Source organism: Oryx dammah, unplaced genomic scaffold, assembly GCF_014754425.2.
Source record: "Oryx dammah isolate SB20612 unplaced genomic scaffold, SCBI_Odam_1.1 HiC_scaffold_21, whole genome shotgun sequence".
Classification (NCBI taxonomy): domain Eukaryota; kingdom Metazoa; phylum Chordata; class Mammalia; order Artiodactyla; family Bovidae; genus Oryx; species Oryx dammah.
In genome coordinates, this window is record NW_024070205.1 from 5,302,746 (window position 1) to 5,322,095 (window position 19,350).

The 19,350-nt window shown below is 41.9% G+C and overlaps 1 protein-coding gene across 30 annotated transcripts in view; it reads left to right on the forward strand.

Annotated features, from left to right (window-relative positions):
* Nucleotides 1-10,169: 10,169 nt before the first annotated feature.
* LOC120880393 (membrane cofactor protein-like) overlaps nt 10,170-19,350 on the forward strand; it is a 33,870-nt gene continuing 24,689 nt past the window's right edge. For all 30 annotated transcript variants that reach the window (XM_040263725.1, XM_040263732.1, XM_040263726.1 and 27 more), the window contains exons 1-3: nt 10,170-10,417; nt 13,644-13,832; nt 14,182-14,284. In XM_040263725.1, the coding sequence (XP_040119659.1) occupies nt 10,297-10,417; nt 13,644-13,832; nt 14,182-14,284 (413 nt within the window). In that variant the 5' untranslated portion in view covers nt 10,170-10,296. The remainder of the gene's footprint in view (nt 10,418-13,643; nt 13,833-14,181; nt 14,285-19,350) is intronic.

Below are 19,350 nucleotides of genomic sequence, written 5' to 3' on the forward strand. Positions count from 1 at the left end.
CTCATGCGAAGAGTTGACTCATTGGAAAAGACTGATGCTGTGAGGGATTGGGGGCAGGAAGAGAAGGGCACGACAGAGGATGAGATGGCTGGATGGCATCACCGACTCAATGGACATGAGTTTGGATAAACTCTGGGAGTTGGTGATGGACAAGGAGGCCTGGTGTGCTGCGATTCATGAGGTCACAAAGACTCGGACACGACTGAGCGACTGAACAGAACTGATGGGTGGTTAGTTATTATTCTCTCTCAAGCTTTCACAAATACAAAGAACTATACAAAAAAGGTCTTAATGATCTTTGTAACCACAATGTTGTGGTCACTCACCTACAGCCAGACATCCTAGAGCATGAAGTCAGGGAGGCTTAGGAAGCATTTCTAAGAACAAAGCTAGTGGAGGTGATGGAATTCCAGTTGAGCTATTTCAAATCCTAAAAGATGATGCTGTTAAAGTGCTGCACTCAGTATGTCAGCAAATTTGGAAAAGTCAGCAGTGGCCACAGGACTGGAAAAGGTTAGTTTTCATTCCAAAGAAGGGGAATGCCAAAGAACATTCACACTACCGCACCATTGCACTTATTTCACATGCTAGCGGCATAATGCTCAAAATCTTTCAAGTTATGCTTCAGCAGTATGTGAATCAAGGATTTCCAGATGTACAAGCTGGACTTAGAAAAGGCAGATGAACCAGAGATCAAACTGCCAACATCCATTTGATCACAGAGAAAGTAAAGGAATTCCAGAAAAACATCTACTTCTGTTTAGCATAAGCTAAAGTCTGTGACTCTGTGGATCACAACAAACTGTGGAATATTCTGAAAGAAATGGGACTCTACCAGACCATTTTACCTGTGTCCTGAAAAACCTGTATGTGGGTCAACAAGCAATGGTTAGAACCGGACAAGGAGAAATGTACTGGGTCAAAGTTGGGAAAGGAGTACAACAAGGCTGTATACTGTCACCCTGTTTGAAAGTGAAAGTGAAAGTTGCTCACTAGTGTCCAACTCTTTGTGACCCCATGGACTATACAATCCATGGAATTCTCCAGGCCAGAATACTGGAGTTGGTAGCCCTTCCCTTCTCCAGGGGATCTTCCCAAACCAGGGACTGAACCCATGTCTCCCGTGTTGCAGGTAGATTCTTTACCAGCTGAGCCACAAGAGAAGCCCAAGAATACTGGAGTAGGTAGCCTATCCCTTCTCCAGGGCATCTTCCCAAGCCAGGAATTGAACTGGGGTCTTCTGCATTGCAGAGAAGGCAATGGCACCCCACTCCAGTACTCTTGCCTGGAAAATCCCATGGGCTGCAGTCCATGGGGTCACTACGAGTCGGACATGACTACATGACTGAGTGACTTCACTTTCACTTTTCACTCTCCTGCACTGAAGAAGGAAATGGCAACCCACTCCAGTGTTCCTGCCTGGAGCATCCCAGGGATGGGGGAGCCTGGTGGGTTGCCAACTATGGAGTCGCACAGAGTTAGACACGACTGAGGCAACTTAGCAGCAGCAGCTCCTGCATTGCAGGCGGATTCCTTACCAACTGAGCTATATTTAACTTATATGCAGACTTCATCATCCAAAATGCCAGGCTGGATATTATCACAAGCTGGAATCAAGATTGCCGGAAGAAACATCAATAACATGCTAATGATATCACGCTAATGGCAGAAAGTGAAAAGGAACTAAAGAGCCTGCTGTTGAGAGTGAAAGCGGAGAGTGAAAAAGCTGGCTTAAAACTCAACATTCAAAAAACTAAGATGATGGCATCTGGTTCCATCACTTCTTGGCAAATACATGGGGAAAAAATGTAAACAGTGACAAACTTCATTTTTGTGGGCTCCAAAATCACTGCAGATGGTGACTGCAGCCATGGAATTAAAAGACGCTTGCTCCTTAAACATAAACTCATGACAAACCTCGACAGCATATTAAAAAGCAGAGATATCACTTTGCTGACAGAGGTCCATATAGTCAAAGCTATGGTTTTTCCTGCAGTCACATACAGATGTGAGAGTTGGACCATAAAGAAGGCTGAACACCAAAGAACTGATGCTTTTGAACTGTGGTGCTGGAGAAGACTCTTTGGAGTCCCTTGAACATCAAGGAGATCAAAGCAGTCAGTCTTAAAGAAAATCAACCCTGAACAGTCATTGAAAGGAGTGATGTTGAAGCTGAAGCTACAATACTCTGGCCACCTGATGGGAAGAGCCAACTCACTGGAAAGATTGAAGGCAAAACAAGAAGAGTGCATCAGAGGATGAGCTGGTTAGATTGTATCACTCAGTCTGTCAACTACAAATCGGCCCTTGCCAAGAGCATTTGCCAGCGACTGAACATGGATGTGAGAGTTGGACTGTGAAGAAAGCTGAGCGCCGAAGAATTGATGCTTTCGAACTGTGGTGTTGGAGAAGACTCTTGAGAGTCCCTTGGACTGCAAGGAGATCCAACCAGTCCATTCTGAAGGAGATCAGCCCTAGGATTTCTTTGGAAGGAATGATGCTAAAGCTGAAAGTCCAGTATTTTGGCCACCTCATGCAAAGAGTTGACTCATTGGAAAAGACTTTGACGCTGGGAGGGATTAGGGGCAGGAGGAGAAGGGGACGACAGAGGATGAGATGGCTGGATGGCATCACAGACTTGATGGACGTGAGTCTGAGTGAACTCCAGGAGATGGTGATGAACAGGGAGGCCTGGCATGCTGCGGTTCGTGGGGTTGCAAAGAGTCAGACATGATTGAGCGGCTGAAATGAACTGAACTGAACTGAACAACAACAAGGGCATTTTCCATCTGTCTCTGCAGAGACTGAACCCTCTGTTGTTGCAGCTGCAGACCTTCAATTCTGAGGGGAATTCAGGGTGGAGAGTGAGGCACCCTGTACTCCAGGAAACTGGGGGAACATTTCTTCTGGTAGCTAGATATTTTCAGGAACTGATCTCATGATCCCAATCCTTGCCTCTCTTCATGGCTAGAAAATCACTAAATCCCTTCATGGTGACATCAGCTCCTCATGACTAGCAGAAGATCTTTTGTAAAGTAAGAGTTCCATTTCATTGAACTCCCTCTTCACCAAAATCTTACACTGACCTTCTCCCACTGCCTCTTCGGATCAGTCTCTCAGAGCTATCTGAGGTAATGTCTCCCAGGCTGAAGTTTTCATTTTGCCCCAAATAAAATTTAACTCAGCTCTCCTGTTGTGTATCTTTTTAGTCGACGGACATGAATCTGAGCCAACTCTGGCAGATAGTGAAGGACAGGGGAGCCTGGCATGCTGCAGTCCATGGGTTTGCAAAGAGAAGAGGATAGGACTTAGTGAGTGACACCAACAACAACAACAAAAAAAGAGGGGAAAGCCTCTTCCGAGAGCATTTACAGGCCCCTTCGTACTGCTACCCCACCTCTGAAAGACAAACTGTAAATAAACCAATTTAGGAGGAAAGAGATATCTAACACTGTTTTATGTACTGACATCCCCAGACACCTCCTTCCATGTTACCGCCATTCCTAAAGCTTACAGGAGAGCTACTACAGAGCTCAAAATCTGGTCTACAAACGATCATACTCTCCATTCTCTCCTCATTTTCTTGTTGGCAGTTTGACAAAGTCTTTGGGGAATTTGGAGGAACCACTAGTGTTTAAGCCCCTACTTCACTCAAAGCCTGACTCTGAAGTTCTGTGCCTCTCAGAACCTTAGGAAGTTCACGGTCAATACTCTCCCTTTGAACTCTGTCACTAAAATGGTCTCTTCAAGGCTAAGTGTTAAACAGTGGATCCACTTCAGAGGTCAGCTCGCCATTCCTGATTCAGGAAAGTTTTCTGTGTACACACGTAGCTCATGCCTTTCAGAGACAAATCCAGCTTTGCTCCCAGTACCTAACACTATTAAAATCAAAATTTCTCAGAATTTTTCCAGCATTTGGTAAATCCTCACTAGGGGAGAAGCAGCAGTAATATGTTAAAAGCACTTGACAGCCACATCCATTTATTTCATTCAGTATTTAATGAGTATTTGTTAATCACTTAGTATCAGTCTAGAACTGTCTCAACACTGGAGATACAGCAAGAAAATGATCTCTGCCCCATGGAGCTTGTTCAGAAAAATAGGGAACAAGGCTCAAAAACCTTTCATACGTAGCATCCCTTGAGTCAAATCAAAATAAGTTAAGAAATCTACATAAAGCTCTTCATTTATATTAACAATGACTTGATGAACCCCAGAAATATCACTGACTGAAACAAAATTCCAGCAAAACCCAGTTCTTGGATCTAATATAGCACTTGTAACTAGGAAACCAAACAGTAGTCATATTTTTCTCCTTTTAAATTTTCTCATGAGAAAAGAACTTACTTCTAAGACTAGAAATAGATTGGAAGTGTTTTTCAATTTTATTCAGCTATAACTGACATATAACATTATATACTGATAGCTGCAGAGAACAATGAATAGATGTGTTTTCTTAAGTGCCAACACTGAGCCACAAAACATTTCTGTTGTATCACTGTTTTACAACTATAAGAAATAACACAAAGGTCAATTCCCCTTCACTGAGTTTCCTATTCCCTGTCTCCTTAATTATACCTCCTTTAATTGTCATCATGAAGTGTCTGAATTTTATAAGCCAAGATATTAAGGTGTTCATTTTATACATTACCTTCACAATCAGTATCTTGTATGTTCTGCCAAGAATCTAAATGTTCTGTTGATCTGGGAGGAAGCAGAAATTCCAAAGTTTGCTGAGCCCAGAAAATCTTTAATACAAATAGTTTAAAACATATGTAAAGTTCTATAATTACAGAAGATACATTTGAGGTTTACATGAAGAGCTTTCTTTCCTTGCCATCCTCTCATAAATTAACCCTATGTGATACAGGTTTTATTTCCACCATTCTGTGAACAAAAGAGTAGTTGATATGCAGGTTGGATTTTTAAAAAAGATTTTTTTTTTTACCTGATTCCAAATGTAATAAAGGGTCAATGCAGAAAACTAAAAAACACAAAAATGATTTATACATAAGCTTATCAACTGTTATTTTTTATTTATTTTCAAGTAATCTCTTTTTTGGTTCTTTCCCTTCGCAGTACCCCCCACCTTGGGCCTCACCCCTGCCAGCCCAGTAAGGCTTTGGCACTGACTCACCTGAAAGCTGGAGCGCATGGCAGAGGAGAAGGGATCGCATTTATTGATTTCCTGAGTACATGCTTCCCTGATGGCTCAGCGGGTGAAGAATGCGCCTGCAGTGCTGGAGACACAGGGAAGGAGAGTTTGATGCCTGGGTCGGGAAGATCCCCTGGAGGAGGGCATGGCACCCCACTCCAGTATTCTTGCCTGGACAACCCTATGGACAGAGGAGCCTGGTGGGCTACATTCATTTGGGGTCACAAAGAGTCAGACACAACTAAAAGTGTGTCAACATACTATTTTAATAAAAGGAATGCCAAAAAGCGCACACTGATTTGGAGTTTGCTTTTTCAACTTAGGAATATGTCATAGTTTCTCACTTCTTTTACACTTCTTGCTGTACAAAATTTCATTTCAAAAAGATACCTATCAATAAATCTTATACTTCTGCCAAATATTTAAGAGTTTATATTTTCTCCAAAATTATACCTCTTTGTTCACAACTCTGATGATTTCCTTGGGGGTAAACTCTAAATTTTTTTCACAGCTATTTGTAAGTCCTCCCCAGATAGCCATTTTGCTTTTTTGCATTTCTTTTCCATGGGGATGGTCTTGATCCCTGTCTCTTGTACAATGTCACGAACCTCATTCCATAGTTCATCAGGCACTCTATCTATCAGATCTAGGCCCTTAAATCTATTTCTCACTTCCACTGTATAATCATAAGGGATTTGGTTTAGGTCATACCTGAATGGTCTAGTGGTTTTTCCTACTTTCTTCAATTTGAGTCTGAATTTGGCAATAAGGAGTTCATGATCTGAGCCACAGTCAGCTCCTGGTCTTGTTTTTGTTGACTGTATACAGCTTCTCCATCTTTGGCTGCAAAGAATATAATCAATCTGATTTCAGTGTTGACCATCTGGTGATGTCCATGTGTAGAGTATTCTCCTGTGTTGTTAGAAGAGGGTGTTTGCTATGACCAGTGCATTTTCTTGGCAAAACTCTATTAGTCTTTGCCCTGCTTCATTCTGCATTCCAAGGCCAAATTTGCCTGTTACTCCAGGTGTTTCTTGACTTCCTACTTTTGCATTCCAGTCCCCTATAATGAAAAGGACATCTTTTTTGGGTGTTAGTTCTAAAAGATCTTGCAGGTCTTCATAAAACCATCCAACTTCAGCTTCTTCAGCATTACTGGTTGGAGCATAGACTTGGATAACTGTGATATTGAAAGGTTTGCCTTGGAGACGAACAGAGATCATTCTGTCGTTTTTGAGATTGCATCCAAGTACTGCATTTCAGAGTCTTTTGTTGACCATGATGGCTACTCCATTTCTTCTGAGGGATTCCTGCCTGCAGTAGTAGATATAATGGTCATCTGAGTTAAATTCACCCATTCCAGTCCATTTTAGTTTGCTGATTCCTAGAATGTCGACGTTCACCCTTGCCATCTCTTGTCTGACCACTTCCAATTTGCCTTGATTCATGGACCTGACATTCCAGGTTCCTATGCAATATTGCTCTTTACAGCATTAGATATTGCTTCTATCACCAGTGACAAAGGATAAAAGGAAAGATATAGGCCTCTGAATGCAGATTTCCAAAGAATAGCAAGAAGAGATAAGAAAGCCTTCTTCAGCGATCAATGCAAAGAAATAGAGGAAAACAACAGAATGGGAACGACTAGAGACCTCTTCAAGAAATTTAGAGATACCAAGGGAACATTTCATGCAAAGATGGACTCGATAAAGGACAGAAATTGTATGGACCTAACAGAAGCAGAAGATATTAAGAAGAGGTGGCAACAATACATGGAAGAACTGTACAAAAAAGATCTTCATGACCCAGATAATCATGATGATGTGATCACTAATCTAGAGCCAGACATCCTGGAATCTGAAGTCAAGTGGGCCTTAGAAAGCATCACTATGAACAAAGCTAGTGGAGATGATGGAATTCCAGTGGAGCTGTTTCAAATCCTGAAAGATGATGCTGTGAAAGTGCTGCACTCAATATGCCAGCACATTTGGAAAAGTCAGCAGTGGCCACAGGACTGGAAAAGGTCCGTTTTCATTCCAATTCCAAAGAAAGGCAATGCTAAAGAATGCTCAAACTACCACACAATGGCACTCATCTCACATGCTAGTAAAGTAATGCTCATAATTCTCCAAGCCAGGCTTCACGTGAACCGTGAACTCCTTGATGTTCAAGCTGATTTTAGAAAAGGCAGAGGAACCAGAAGTCAAATTGCCAACATCCGCTGGATCATGGAAAAAAGCAAGAGAGTTCCAGAAAAACATCTATTTCTGCTTTATTGACTATGCCAAAGCCTTTGACTGTGTGGATCACAATCAACTGTGGAAAATTCTGAAAGAGATGGGAATAACAGACCACCTAAACTGCCTCTTGAGAAATCTGTATGCAGGTTAGGAAGCAACAGTTAGAACTGGACATGGAAGAACAGACTGGTTCCAAATAGGAAAAGGAGTACGTCAAGGTTGTATATTGTCACCCTGCTTATTTAACTTCTATGCAGAGTCCATCATGAGAAATGCTGGGCTGGAAGAACCACAAGCTGGAATCAAGATTACTGGGAGAAACATCAATAACCTCAGATATGCAGATGACACCACCCTTATGGCAGAAAGTGAAGAGGAACTAAAAAGCCTCTTGATGAAAGTGAAAGAGGAAAGCGAAAAAGTTGGCTTAAAGTTCAACATTCAGAAAACGAAGATCATGGCATCCGATGCGGAAACAGTTGAAACAGTGTCAGACTTTGTTTTGGGGGGCTCCAAAATCACTGCAGATGGTGACTGGAGCCATGAAATTAAAAGAAGCTTACTCCTTGGAAGAAAAGTTATGAGCAACTTAGAAAGTATATTCAAAAGCAGAGACATTACTTTGCCAACTAAGGTCCGTCTAGTCAAGGCTATGGTTTTTCCTGTGGTCATGTATGGATGTGAGAGTTGGACTGTGAAGAAGGCTGAGCGCCGAAGATTTGATGCTTTTGAACTGTGGTGTTGGAGAAGACTCTTGAGAGTCTCTTGGACTACAAGGAGATCCAACCAGTCCATTCTGAAGGAGATCAGCCCTGGGATTTCTTTGGAAGGAATGATGCTAAAGCTGAATGTCCAGTACTTTGGTCACCTCATGCGAAGAGTTGACTCATTGGAAAAGACTCTGATGCTGGGAAGGATTGGGGGCAGGAGGAGAAGGGGACCACCGAGGTTGAGATGGCTGAATGGCATCATGGACTTGATGAATGTGAGTTTGAGTGAACTCTGGGAGTTGGTGATGGACAGGGAGGCCTGGTGTGCTGTGATTCATGGGGTCGCAAAGAGTCGGACACGACTGGGTGACTGAACTGAACTGAACTGAAAATCTAAATGGACCTATTGGTTTCAAAGTCATGTCCATTTAAACTTTTAAACCAAGCAAAGGTGATGTTAAAAACTAAAAGTTTGAGGGTACTGGTTCCCCTGGCCCGCAATGTTTACACATTGGTTGACATTTTTATTCTTTACCAACTATTACCAAGAAAATGTCAACTCCTTTGTCTGCTGTTTAATAATGGTCACATTACCTTTCTTTCCCATTACTAGTCATACAGGTTTACTCACAACTCTACAAATAAATTTTACCCATTCTTCGTTTTCCAGCATTGAGAGATTGGTTCATCAGAAAAGTTGTCACTCATTAATTCCTACCCATCCCAACTCTAACGACATTCATTGCTTCCAGAAATATGGCACTTAAGCCCTTTATCCTTGTTTTTTTCATGCATGTGTATTTCATCTTCAATAAAACATTTAGTCGTTCAAAGGCAAGGCCATAGAGTTGAGGCCCCATATGCTAACAGCCCAGTGTTATTTAATAATTTATCTTTCCAGGGTCCTCTCCTGGGAATTACAGGGGCGACTAATCAACTTTTGGCGAGCTATAGTCCATGGTGTAGCAAAGGGTCAGACATGACTGAGCAACTGAACTGAACTGATTTTAGCAGTTGGGAGAGCAATGGCCAAACCTTTTGTGATTTTGATATCTATCAGGCCAGGAGAAACTTTCAGTAGCAGACGTTCAGCCATGGAAATCTCAATTATTGTCCCAAATTATGACTGATGTCGACTAAAAGAAGATGTACAACTTAAGAGTCGTGAGTTAAGTTTTATTTGGGGCAACATGAGGACTGCAGCCTGGGAGGCAGCGCCTCAGCTCTGAGAGACTGCACCAAAGCGACAGTGGGGGAAAGTCAATATATAAAGTTTTGGTGAAGGGGGAGCTCAATGCCATGAAGCAGTCATTTTACAAAAGGTATTTGTTAATCATGAGGAGCTGATGTCACCATGAAGGGATTTAGTGCTTCTCTAGCTATGAGGAGATGCAAAGATTGAGATCATAAAACCTGTTCCTAAAAACATCCATCTATCCAAAGACCTGTCCCACCAGATTCCCTGGAGGACAGAGAGCCTCACTCCATCCTGAACTCCCTCAGGGGTTGCTGAAGGTCAACAGTTCTAGCAGCATGGGGTTCAATCTCCCTAGAGGCAAATGCCTTTGCTGTTCAGTCGTCAACAGGGCTCTTGGTAAGTGCCAATTTATAGTTGACTCTGACTCACGCCAAAGTCTGAGCAAGGGCAGAGGTGTCCTGACACTCTGGATCCCAGGGCCAAACTGGAGTCTTGAGAGGGTGTCTGCTCCCCTTGCCCGAGCTCTAGGGTTCTATTTTTAGGTCTCTGCCCTTTATTCTTTAATCCAGCCTTCGGGAAAACGGACACCGATGACATCGTCACCGCGAGTTTACGTTCCACCCTTCCGGTACAGGGCGTTAACAGTCCCCTTTAACAAAGCCCAGCCCAGAGGAACCAGCTATTTCCCGCAAGCCGCAGCGGCTTCCTGGTAGGTCCGCAAGAGGGCGGGGCTAGAGGCAGTCAAGGGGCGGAGGGCCGTCAGGGTCCCCGGGACGCGCAGCACTCCCCGCTCATGGGCGGGGTCTGCAGGCCTGTGGGAGGGGCCGCCGGCCCATCGGCCCCGCCCCCTTCTCCGTGTCACTTCCGTCCTGGGTGCGCCGAGGGCCTCAGGCCGCCCGCGCAGTCGCTGCGTCCAGCTCTTGTATCGGGGGGAGCTGGACTCAGCAAGGTCTCTGCGGAGCAGTCTCGGGTGTCCAGCTGGTTTCCCCGAGAATGAGGGCGTCTTGCGCGCCGCGGAAGGCGCCGCCCCGCCGCTCCGAAAGACTGGTTTTTTCTGGGCGTTTCGTCGGGGTGCTTCTGCTGGCGCCGCTGCTCCTGCTGCCCACGTCCTCCGGTAGACTGTGCGCCCTGGCCGGGGAAGGGGACTGGAGCGGGCGCGGGGGCCGGACGGCTGGACGCTGCTGGGAGCCTTGGTGGTTTGGGCCGCAGGCGCGGGGCCGGGTCCCTCCGCGATCGTCAGGGGTTGGGGTTGAAGGTGTACTGCGGGGTGTGTGGGGTGGGCACCACGGAGACGGCTTTCCTTAGTGGTGTGGCTGGGGGGTTTACCTGGGGCCGGGTTGGGATCCTCGCCGAAGCTTCCAGAGTGGTTCCGGGACTGATCCAGTCGGTAAGGCGAGAACCCACCTGCAGGGTGGTGACGGTGTCCGGGGTTGTTGCTAGGCTGCTGCTGTGTCTCCTGGGAGAGTTGGCCCTGTGTTTTTTTTCCGGGGCGGGGTGATGCCTGGTGCCCCGCGGGTCCTGTCTAGGATTAGGGGAATCCGGGCCAGGTGTACCCAGGTATGTGCTTTGAGGAAGTTGCCAGTCCAGCTGGGCCGAATGCGGAACAGGAAAGCTTCCTGCCTTTAAAGTGGGGGCTTGCGGAGCCCATGTGGTGCCCGTTGTCTCTGCTGAGAGCAGGCCCTGGCTAGGGTTAGAAGGTTTGCAAGGGGAAAAGGGCGCTTTTTGTAATTCAGGTTAACAGGCAACTTGGTACCCAGTTAATATAGATAGCAAGGAAAGAGTTTTTCAGCCATGAGGGAGCTAAGAGAATGATCAATAGCTCCAGATGGTACAGGCAGGTTAACTCGAATTACTGAGGGACAGAGAATGAGGCTGAATTTACTTAGAAGGAGGCTGGCTATTTGCTTGAACCTGGTAGATTTTTTTTTTTTTTTTTTAAGGTCTAGAAATAAGTAGAATGTGAGAAATAAAATGGATAGGTGTAAATGTTAAAGCCTCCGTTTTGAGGAACCAAAGGAAGGTTAAAAATAGGTTGTGTAGACAAAAAATGGAAAGAGTCTTCAGGTTTCACTAGAGTTCTAGTTTTGGTCAGAGACCGTGATTATTCAAAGGTACCACCTGGGCAGGGATGTGGGCCTATGCTTGACTCAGAGAGTTATTTTTATAACTTTGGCAAGCAAGTAGGGAGTGCTTAGACAACTTTTGTAAGTGTACGGAGGTGGGCAGTTCTCTTGACCCATAGTAGAGACAATTTCACCTTTCTGAAACTCATCTGGAAAACTGGAGAATTTTCTGAATGCAGCCTATCAAATTGTATAATGGCACCTGTTAAATATAGCACTGTGTGTGTGTGCTCAGTGTTGTCCCGCTCTTTTGCGACCCCATGGACTATAACTCATCAAAGTATAGCATTGCAGCCCGGTAATGTTTACACTGTAAATTCTCCAGGAAAAACTGAGTCAAGATACGATTTTTTGATGCTGGCAGCATTTGAAAATCCTTATAGGAAAAAGGATTCAGTATTCTGAGAAAGAGGAAATTTGATTATAAAAATATGATATTGGACTCAGTCATTACAGTGTATGAAGCTTATAATCCACTGATTTCCAAAGCAAATGTTCTAAACTGCATATTGTTGAAAGCATGTTTTTCATGATGCATGTTATTGGGAAGAGATACTTGAAGTTAGCTGAATGGATTAAAAATACCAATTGACATTTGTTTTTCCATACACTGTATGTGAGAGTCATTATCAGAAATTCTCCCTTCTTTTTATACTTTCAAGATAGTTACTGAAACTGAATGCATAAAGCAGAGAACGCATATAGTTTAATCATATGCATGGTCACTTGAGTTCTTTCTTCGTGCTTCCAGGATATACTTGAATGATGATGTGTGTTTTTATCTAAAATGGAATTATATAACATTTCTAGCCCATATTCTTTTCTGTTATAAAAAATAGAATGTGTGCCTCAGAGTATTCAGTAAATTTAATATTAATACCTGTGACTTTTTGATTTTGGTTTGTTATGGGCAGTTAATTGAGGAAAATTCATGTATCATGATCAGCAAAGTAGAAATGTTGAAAACATTTGATAAATGTTGGGACAGTTAACTTGACATGATATAAGTCATGTTATAAGTGAAATGTTGGACTAGTATCAAGAGAGAAGTTTAGAATTTAGAATATCATGGCAAAGAATATAGAGGGAAAGTGAATATAGAATATGAGGGAAAGAAGAGTGCTATTTCACTTGTTTAGAATTCTCTCAATCTGAAGTAAGACTAGATCAGGGAGTAAGTAAAAAACCCCAGGGATCAAAATAGGTCTGTCTCGTTTCCCTTGTACGCGAGGCCTCTGCTTTCCTTTAGCCCTTTAGGACGTGATGTGTCTCCATCACATGATTTGATATGATTTTCCTAACAGATCTGTTAGGTTGTCAAGTGCCCGGGTACTTAAAAGGAAGAGGACTTGCTGAAATAGAAATGACATTATTCTAGGGAGGAAAAAAATTTCCCCCAACACTCCCCGCAAAAACCCCAGAAGTAAAAACTCTAAAAGCATCTCAGGATAGTAGCTTTATGTCAGGATATATTGGATAAACAACCCAGCTACCTTATGGAGCTTCTGAAGGATTGATCTGTGAAGGAAAATGAAATTATATTTAATACCCAGGAGAGCAGGTTTTTTTTCATATAATGCTATCCAAATATTATATTTTGATATTTACAGTGTCTCTATATATCACTTAAAAAATGTTCAGTTCACTAATAGAAAACAAATGAAGTATTTTGAAATACTTTGGTCCCTATTTATTTTGATTTATTAATCCCTCAATGTATATTTTATATTCACCTCTTAGCATATCTTGAGTTACAACTGAGTATACAGTTTAGTAGAAAAAGAAGGCATCTGATTCTTGCCCTCTGGGCCCGTGTTTTCTGAGAGAAAACAGCCTAATATGTTTGTGTTTCAAACTCTGGAAGAATAATCTGAGCATAGTGCTATAGGAGACTTCTTAGAAGAGAGGTGGGTTTTGAGATGATGAATTTAGAAAGAAGTGGGGAAGGCTACGGACGTATAAACATATTTACATTTCAGAACCAGGCACATTGATGCTGTCTCTTCCATTTACTGCTGAATTAAAATTCATCTTATTCTCCAACAGGCCAGAAGCTCATAGGTTGTTATTTAAAGTAGGCAAGGCACATAGAAAATCTTGCTAAGAACTTTTCCGTTTGTCCTGTACTGCCTACCTATCTGTTGCCAGGCCACAGTCCCTGTCTGGTGAATAAGATAAAACGACTAATTTTTATGCTCTTATTCTCTCTATTCCTAGATGCCTGTGATGATCCACCAGTATTTGTCACTATGAAGCCCCAAGGTGCCCTTGCACCCAGTTATGGTCCTGGGGATCGGATTCTGTATGAATGTCGTCTGGGTTTCCAGCCAGTGACTCCTGGTCAAGTCCTCCCTCTTGTTTGTCAGGATGATAATACATGGTCGTCTCTCCAGGAGGCCTGTAAAAGTAAGTAAACAAATTTTTTTTTAAATTGAAAAAACTTTTTATTGCTCTATAAATTTTCACACATTTTAGAGTACGTATTTTACTACTGAAATGATCGTTTTCTCGTGTGAATGTAGGTTTTTAGATAGCCATGCATTCAGGCTTTGAAAAATCTCCAGGAAATTGTTTTCATCACAATTGGTTGCCTGGGTAATTAAGAATCCTATGTGGCATTATAATAGTTAGAGCAAGAAAATAATAATAAAAGTAATAATATTCCCATGAGTTCTAACAAGCCATATAGAATTTTGAATTTGATTCAGATCTATTTTGAAATGGATGTAAAATAAGTTTGATCTTTTGCTTTTAGGAAAACTGTGTTCCAACCTAGCTGATCCCATAAATGGCCAAGTTATCTTTGTAAATGGAAGTGCTGAGTTTGGTTCACAGGCTCACTATGTTTGTAATAAGGGGTAAGTAGGCTGCTCCTTAGAGGAAATAAGGTTATGTGTGACTAAGTCCATTTTCATTTTTATGAAGATTGAAAAGATGAATAATAGAACTAATAGAAATTAGAAATAGAACTAATAGAAACTAATAGAAATTTAAATTGAAGGAAAGTGAAATAGTATAAAATTTAGTATACAGGTGAAGTTGCTCAGTTGTGTCCGACTCTGCGACCCCATGGACTGTAGCCTACTGTAGGCTCCTCTGTTGATGGGATTTTCCAGGCAATAGTACTGGAGTGGATTGCCATTTCCTTCTCCAGGGGATCTTCCTGACCCAGGGATCAAACCCAGGTCTCCCGCATTGTAGACAGATGCTTTACCGTCTGAGCCACGAAGGAAGTCAACAAAATTTAGTGTATGTATTAAACAATGAAAAATCATGGTGACTGTATCCTTGACAACACAGTGCACTCTCTTTGTCAATAAAATGTCCAATTCTGAGATTTGAAATAGGGTTTATGGAACTGAGAAGTGGAATAGCCAACTATAGTTGTTCTTATATCGAAGAAATCTGTAAGATGTTACTAGACCAAACTTGACCTGGCTAGCTTAGACAGTAATCTTCATCAGGATCTTTTAGTTGGAAAACCTTATTGTTGAAGCTACTACAAAGGAGTGAAGCATCTCAAAAAGGTACTGAGTATTTAATAACAGCCTTTGTTCTACAGGGCTCTCTTAATAGTATATATTAAGGATACTGAGCCTTTTTTAAAAATATGAATTTAAGGGATAAATGTGATATCTCTGGAAATGCAACTGGTTTTTTATTATTGTCTATGTATCCTGGTACTTTACTGAGTTTATTTAGTCAGTTCACTCGCTCAGTCGTGTCTGACTTTTTGTGACCCCGTGAACCACAGTATGCCAGGCCTCCCTGTCCATCACCAACTCCCGGAGTTCACCCAAACTCATGTCCATCGAGTCGGTGATGCCATCCAGCCATCTCATCCTCTGTCATCCCCTTCTCCTCCTGCCCCCAATCCCTCCCAGCATCAGAGTCTTTTCCAATGAGTCAACTCTTCGCATGAGGTGGCCAAAGTATTGGCGTTTCAGCTTTAGCATCAGTTCTTCCAATGAACACCCAGGACTGATCTCCTTTAGGATGGACTGGTTGGATCTCCTTGCAGTCCAAGGGACTCTCAAGAGTCTTCTCCAACACCACAGTTCAAAAGCATCAATTCTTCGGCTTTCAGCTTTCTTCACAGTCCAACTCTCACATCCATAAATGATCAGTGGAAAAACCATAGCCTTGACTAGACGGACCTTAGTCGGCAAAGTAATGTCTCTGCTTTTGAATATGCTATCTAGGTTGGTCATAACTTTCCATCCAAGGAGTAAGTGTCTTTTAATTTCATGGCTGCAGTCAGCATCTGCAGTGATTTTGGAGTGCAAAAAAATAAAGTCTGACACTGTTTTCCCATCTATTTCCCACGAAGTGATGGGACCAGATGCCATGATCTTCGTTTTCTGAATGTTGAGCTTTAAGCCAACTTTTTCACTCTCCTCTTTTACTTTCATCGAGAGGCTTTTTAGTTCCTCTTCACTTTCTGCCATAAGGGTGGTGTCATCTGCATATCTGAGGTTATTGATATTTCTCCCGGTTATTGATATTTCTCCCGGCAATCTTGATTCCAGCTTGTGCTTCTTCCAGCCCAGCGTTTCTCATGATGTACTCTGCATAGAAGTTAAATAAGCAGGGTGACAGTATACAGCCTTGACGTACTCCTTTTCCTATTTGGAACCAGTCTGTTGTTCCATGTCCAGTTCTAACTGCTGCTTCCTGACCTGTATATAGGTTTCTCCAGAGGCAGGTCAGGGGGTCTGGTATTCCCATCTCTTTCAGAATTTTCCAGAGTTGATTGTGATCCACATAGTCAAAGGCTTTGGCAGAGTCAGTAAAACAGAAATAGATGTTTTTCTGGAACTCTTGCTTTTTCGATGATGCAGTGAATGTTGGCAGTTTGATCTCTGGTTCCTCTGCCTTTTCTAAAACCAGCTTGAAAATCTGGAAGTTCACCGTTCACGCATTACTGAAGCCTGGCTTGGAGAATTTTGAGCATTACTTTACTAGTGTGTGAGATGAGTGCAATTGTGCGGTAGTTTGAGCATTCTTTGGCATTGCCTTTCTTTGGGATTAGAATGAAAACTGACCTTTTCCAGTCCTGTGGCCACTGCTGAGTTTTCCCAATTTGCTGGCATATTGAGTGCAGCACTTTCACAGCATCATCTTTCAGGATTTGAAACAGCTCAACTGGAATTCCATCACCTCCACTAGCTTTGTTCATAGTGATGCTTTCTTAGGTCCACCTGACTTCAGATTCCAGGATGTCTGGCTCTAGGTGAGTGACCACACCATCGTGATTATCTGGATCGTGAAGCTCTTTTTTGTACGGTTCTGTGTATTGTTGCCACCTCTTCTTAATATCTTCTGCTTCTGTTAGGTCCATACCATTTCTGTACTTTATGGAGCCCAATAAACTCAATAGTGAACTGAGTTTATTAGTTCCCACATTCGTATTTGTGTTTATGTGTGTGTGCGCATGATCTTAAGGGTTTTCTATGTAGTAGAAATATATATATATTTATAGTTTCTTGCTTAATTGCTCTAGCTAGAGCTTCTAGTACCATGTTGAATAAAAGTGGTAAAAGTAGTTGTCCATGCCTGTTCTGATCAAATTTTGTAAAGTTTTTTTTCTGCCTCAGTTAAGGTGATCATGTGCTTTTTTTCTCTTTCATTCTTTTGATATGGCTTATTACAATGATTGAGTTTTCTTATGTGTTGAGCCATCCCTTGCATTCTCAGGATAACTCTCACTTGTTCATGATGTTTAATCCTTTTAAGATGCTGTTGAGTTGTTTACTAGTATTGTGTTGAGGTTGTTTGCATCAGTGTTTTTAAAGGCTGTTGATCTAACTTTCATTGTGTCTGTCAGATTTTGCTATCATAATCATGTTCATCTCATAGAATGAGCTCAGAAGACTTCCCTTCGCTTTAGTTTTTTGGGAAAGATTGGTGTTACTTCTTTAAATGTTTGGTAGATTCACCAGTGAAACCATCAGATCCAGAATTTTTTTTTATTGAGAGATTTTTGGTTACTGGTTCTGTCTCCTTACTGCTGCTGCTGCTGCTAAGTCGCTTCAGTCGTGTATGAGTCTGTGCGACCCCATAGACAGCAGCCCACCAGGCTCCTCTGTCCCTGGGATTCTCCAGGCAAGAACACTGGAGTGGGGTGCCATTGCCTTCTCCAATGTGTGCATGCATGCTAAGTCACTTCAGTCATATCTGACTCTGTGCGACCCTGTGGACAGCAGCCCACCAGGTCCTCTGTCCACAGAATTCTCCAGGCAAGAACACTGGAGTGGGGTGCTATTTCCTTCTCCCAGCTCCTTCCTAGTTAAGGTTTATTCAGATTATCTGTTCGGGTGTTTAAGTCATGGTAGGTTCTGTGTTTCTAGGAGCTTGTCTGTTTTATCTAGTGCTTCCATTTGTGGCATAAAATTGTTCCTGGCCCTCTTACAGTCTTTTTTATTTCTGTCAAATCAGTGGTGGTGTTACTACTTTTATTTCTGACTTAGTAGTTTGAGTCTAATCACTTTTAGTCTATTTAAAGGTTTTTAAACTATTGTACTTTTGGAAGAACCTATTTTTGGTTTCTTCAATTTTTCTCTATTGTTTTGCTCTTTTTTTGTTTATCTCTGTTCTAATATGACAACTAAACCGTAATAAATCTTTATTATTTACTTCCTTCTGCTAGCCTTGGATTTATTTCTTTTTCCGGGTCCTTAACTTGAACTTTCAGAGGTATCGTTTCTTAATGGAAACATTTATAGGTGTGAATTTCCCCTTTGGCACTAGATCCCATAAGTTTTGATATGTTATATTTTCATTCCCATTTGTCAAGGTATGTTTTAATCACTCTGATTTCTGCTTTGAACCATTGGTTGATTTAAAACATACTGTTTAACTTTCACAGTTTCGTGAATTTTCAGTTTTCCTTTTGGCAATGATTTTTAACTTCTTCCTAGTGTGGTCAAAGGATATACTTTGTGTAATATCTACCTTTTAAAATCTACTTAAAATTAATTTGTAGCATAAAATAAACATAGTATTATTTGTTAAATAATTAATTACATTTGAATAATGTTGTTTCCTTATTGTAGCCTAGCATATGGTCTGTCCTGGAGAATACCCCATGTGCTGTTGGGAAGACTGTATAGTCTGTTGTTGTTGGCTAGAGTGCTTTGTATGATCTGGTGTTTTCTTATTAAGGTCCTCTTTTATCTTCTGTGTAGTCTTTCTGTCCATTACTGTGAGTGAGGTATTACAGTCTCCAACTAATACTGGAGAAACGCTTATTATGTAGGAATGTTTATTTGCCCCTTCCGTTCTGTCATTTCTTGCTTCATGTATTTTGATGGCCTGTCATTAGGTGCATAAATGTTTGTACTGTTATATCTTCTTGCAGCAGTGAACCCTTGTTAGTATAAAATTTCCTTCTTTGTCTCTTGTAACCATTTTTTTTTTTTTAATTTACAGTCTGTTTTGTCAGGTTTTAGTATAGCTCCTCAACTGTGTTATGGTTACTGATACCTTTTCCCAGGCTTTCATTTTCACTCCATCGATATCTTCTGTTGTCAAGTGAGTCTCTTGCAGACAGGATTTGGTTGGAGCGAGGAGGGACCTGTTTCTATCACTGTGCTGTTTGTTTTCTGTATACTTTATAGCTTTTATCGTAGTCGCTCCTGTCCTGCATTACTGTCTTCTTCTTTGTGTAGTTGATTTTTGTGGTGAAATATTTAAATTCCTGTCTAATTTCCTTTTATGTATATATCCTGTGGCTGTATTATTTGTTGTTACCCTGGAAATTACATTTAACACTGTACGTGGAAATTCCCTGGTAGTCCAGGGGTTCGGACTCTTCACCCCCACTGCAGGGGGCACAGGCTTGATCCCTCATTGGGGAGCTAAGATCCAAGCTGTGAATCCAATAAGATTCATAGCGTGACCAAAACAAAGCAAAACAAAAAAT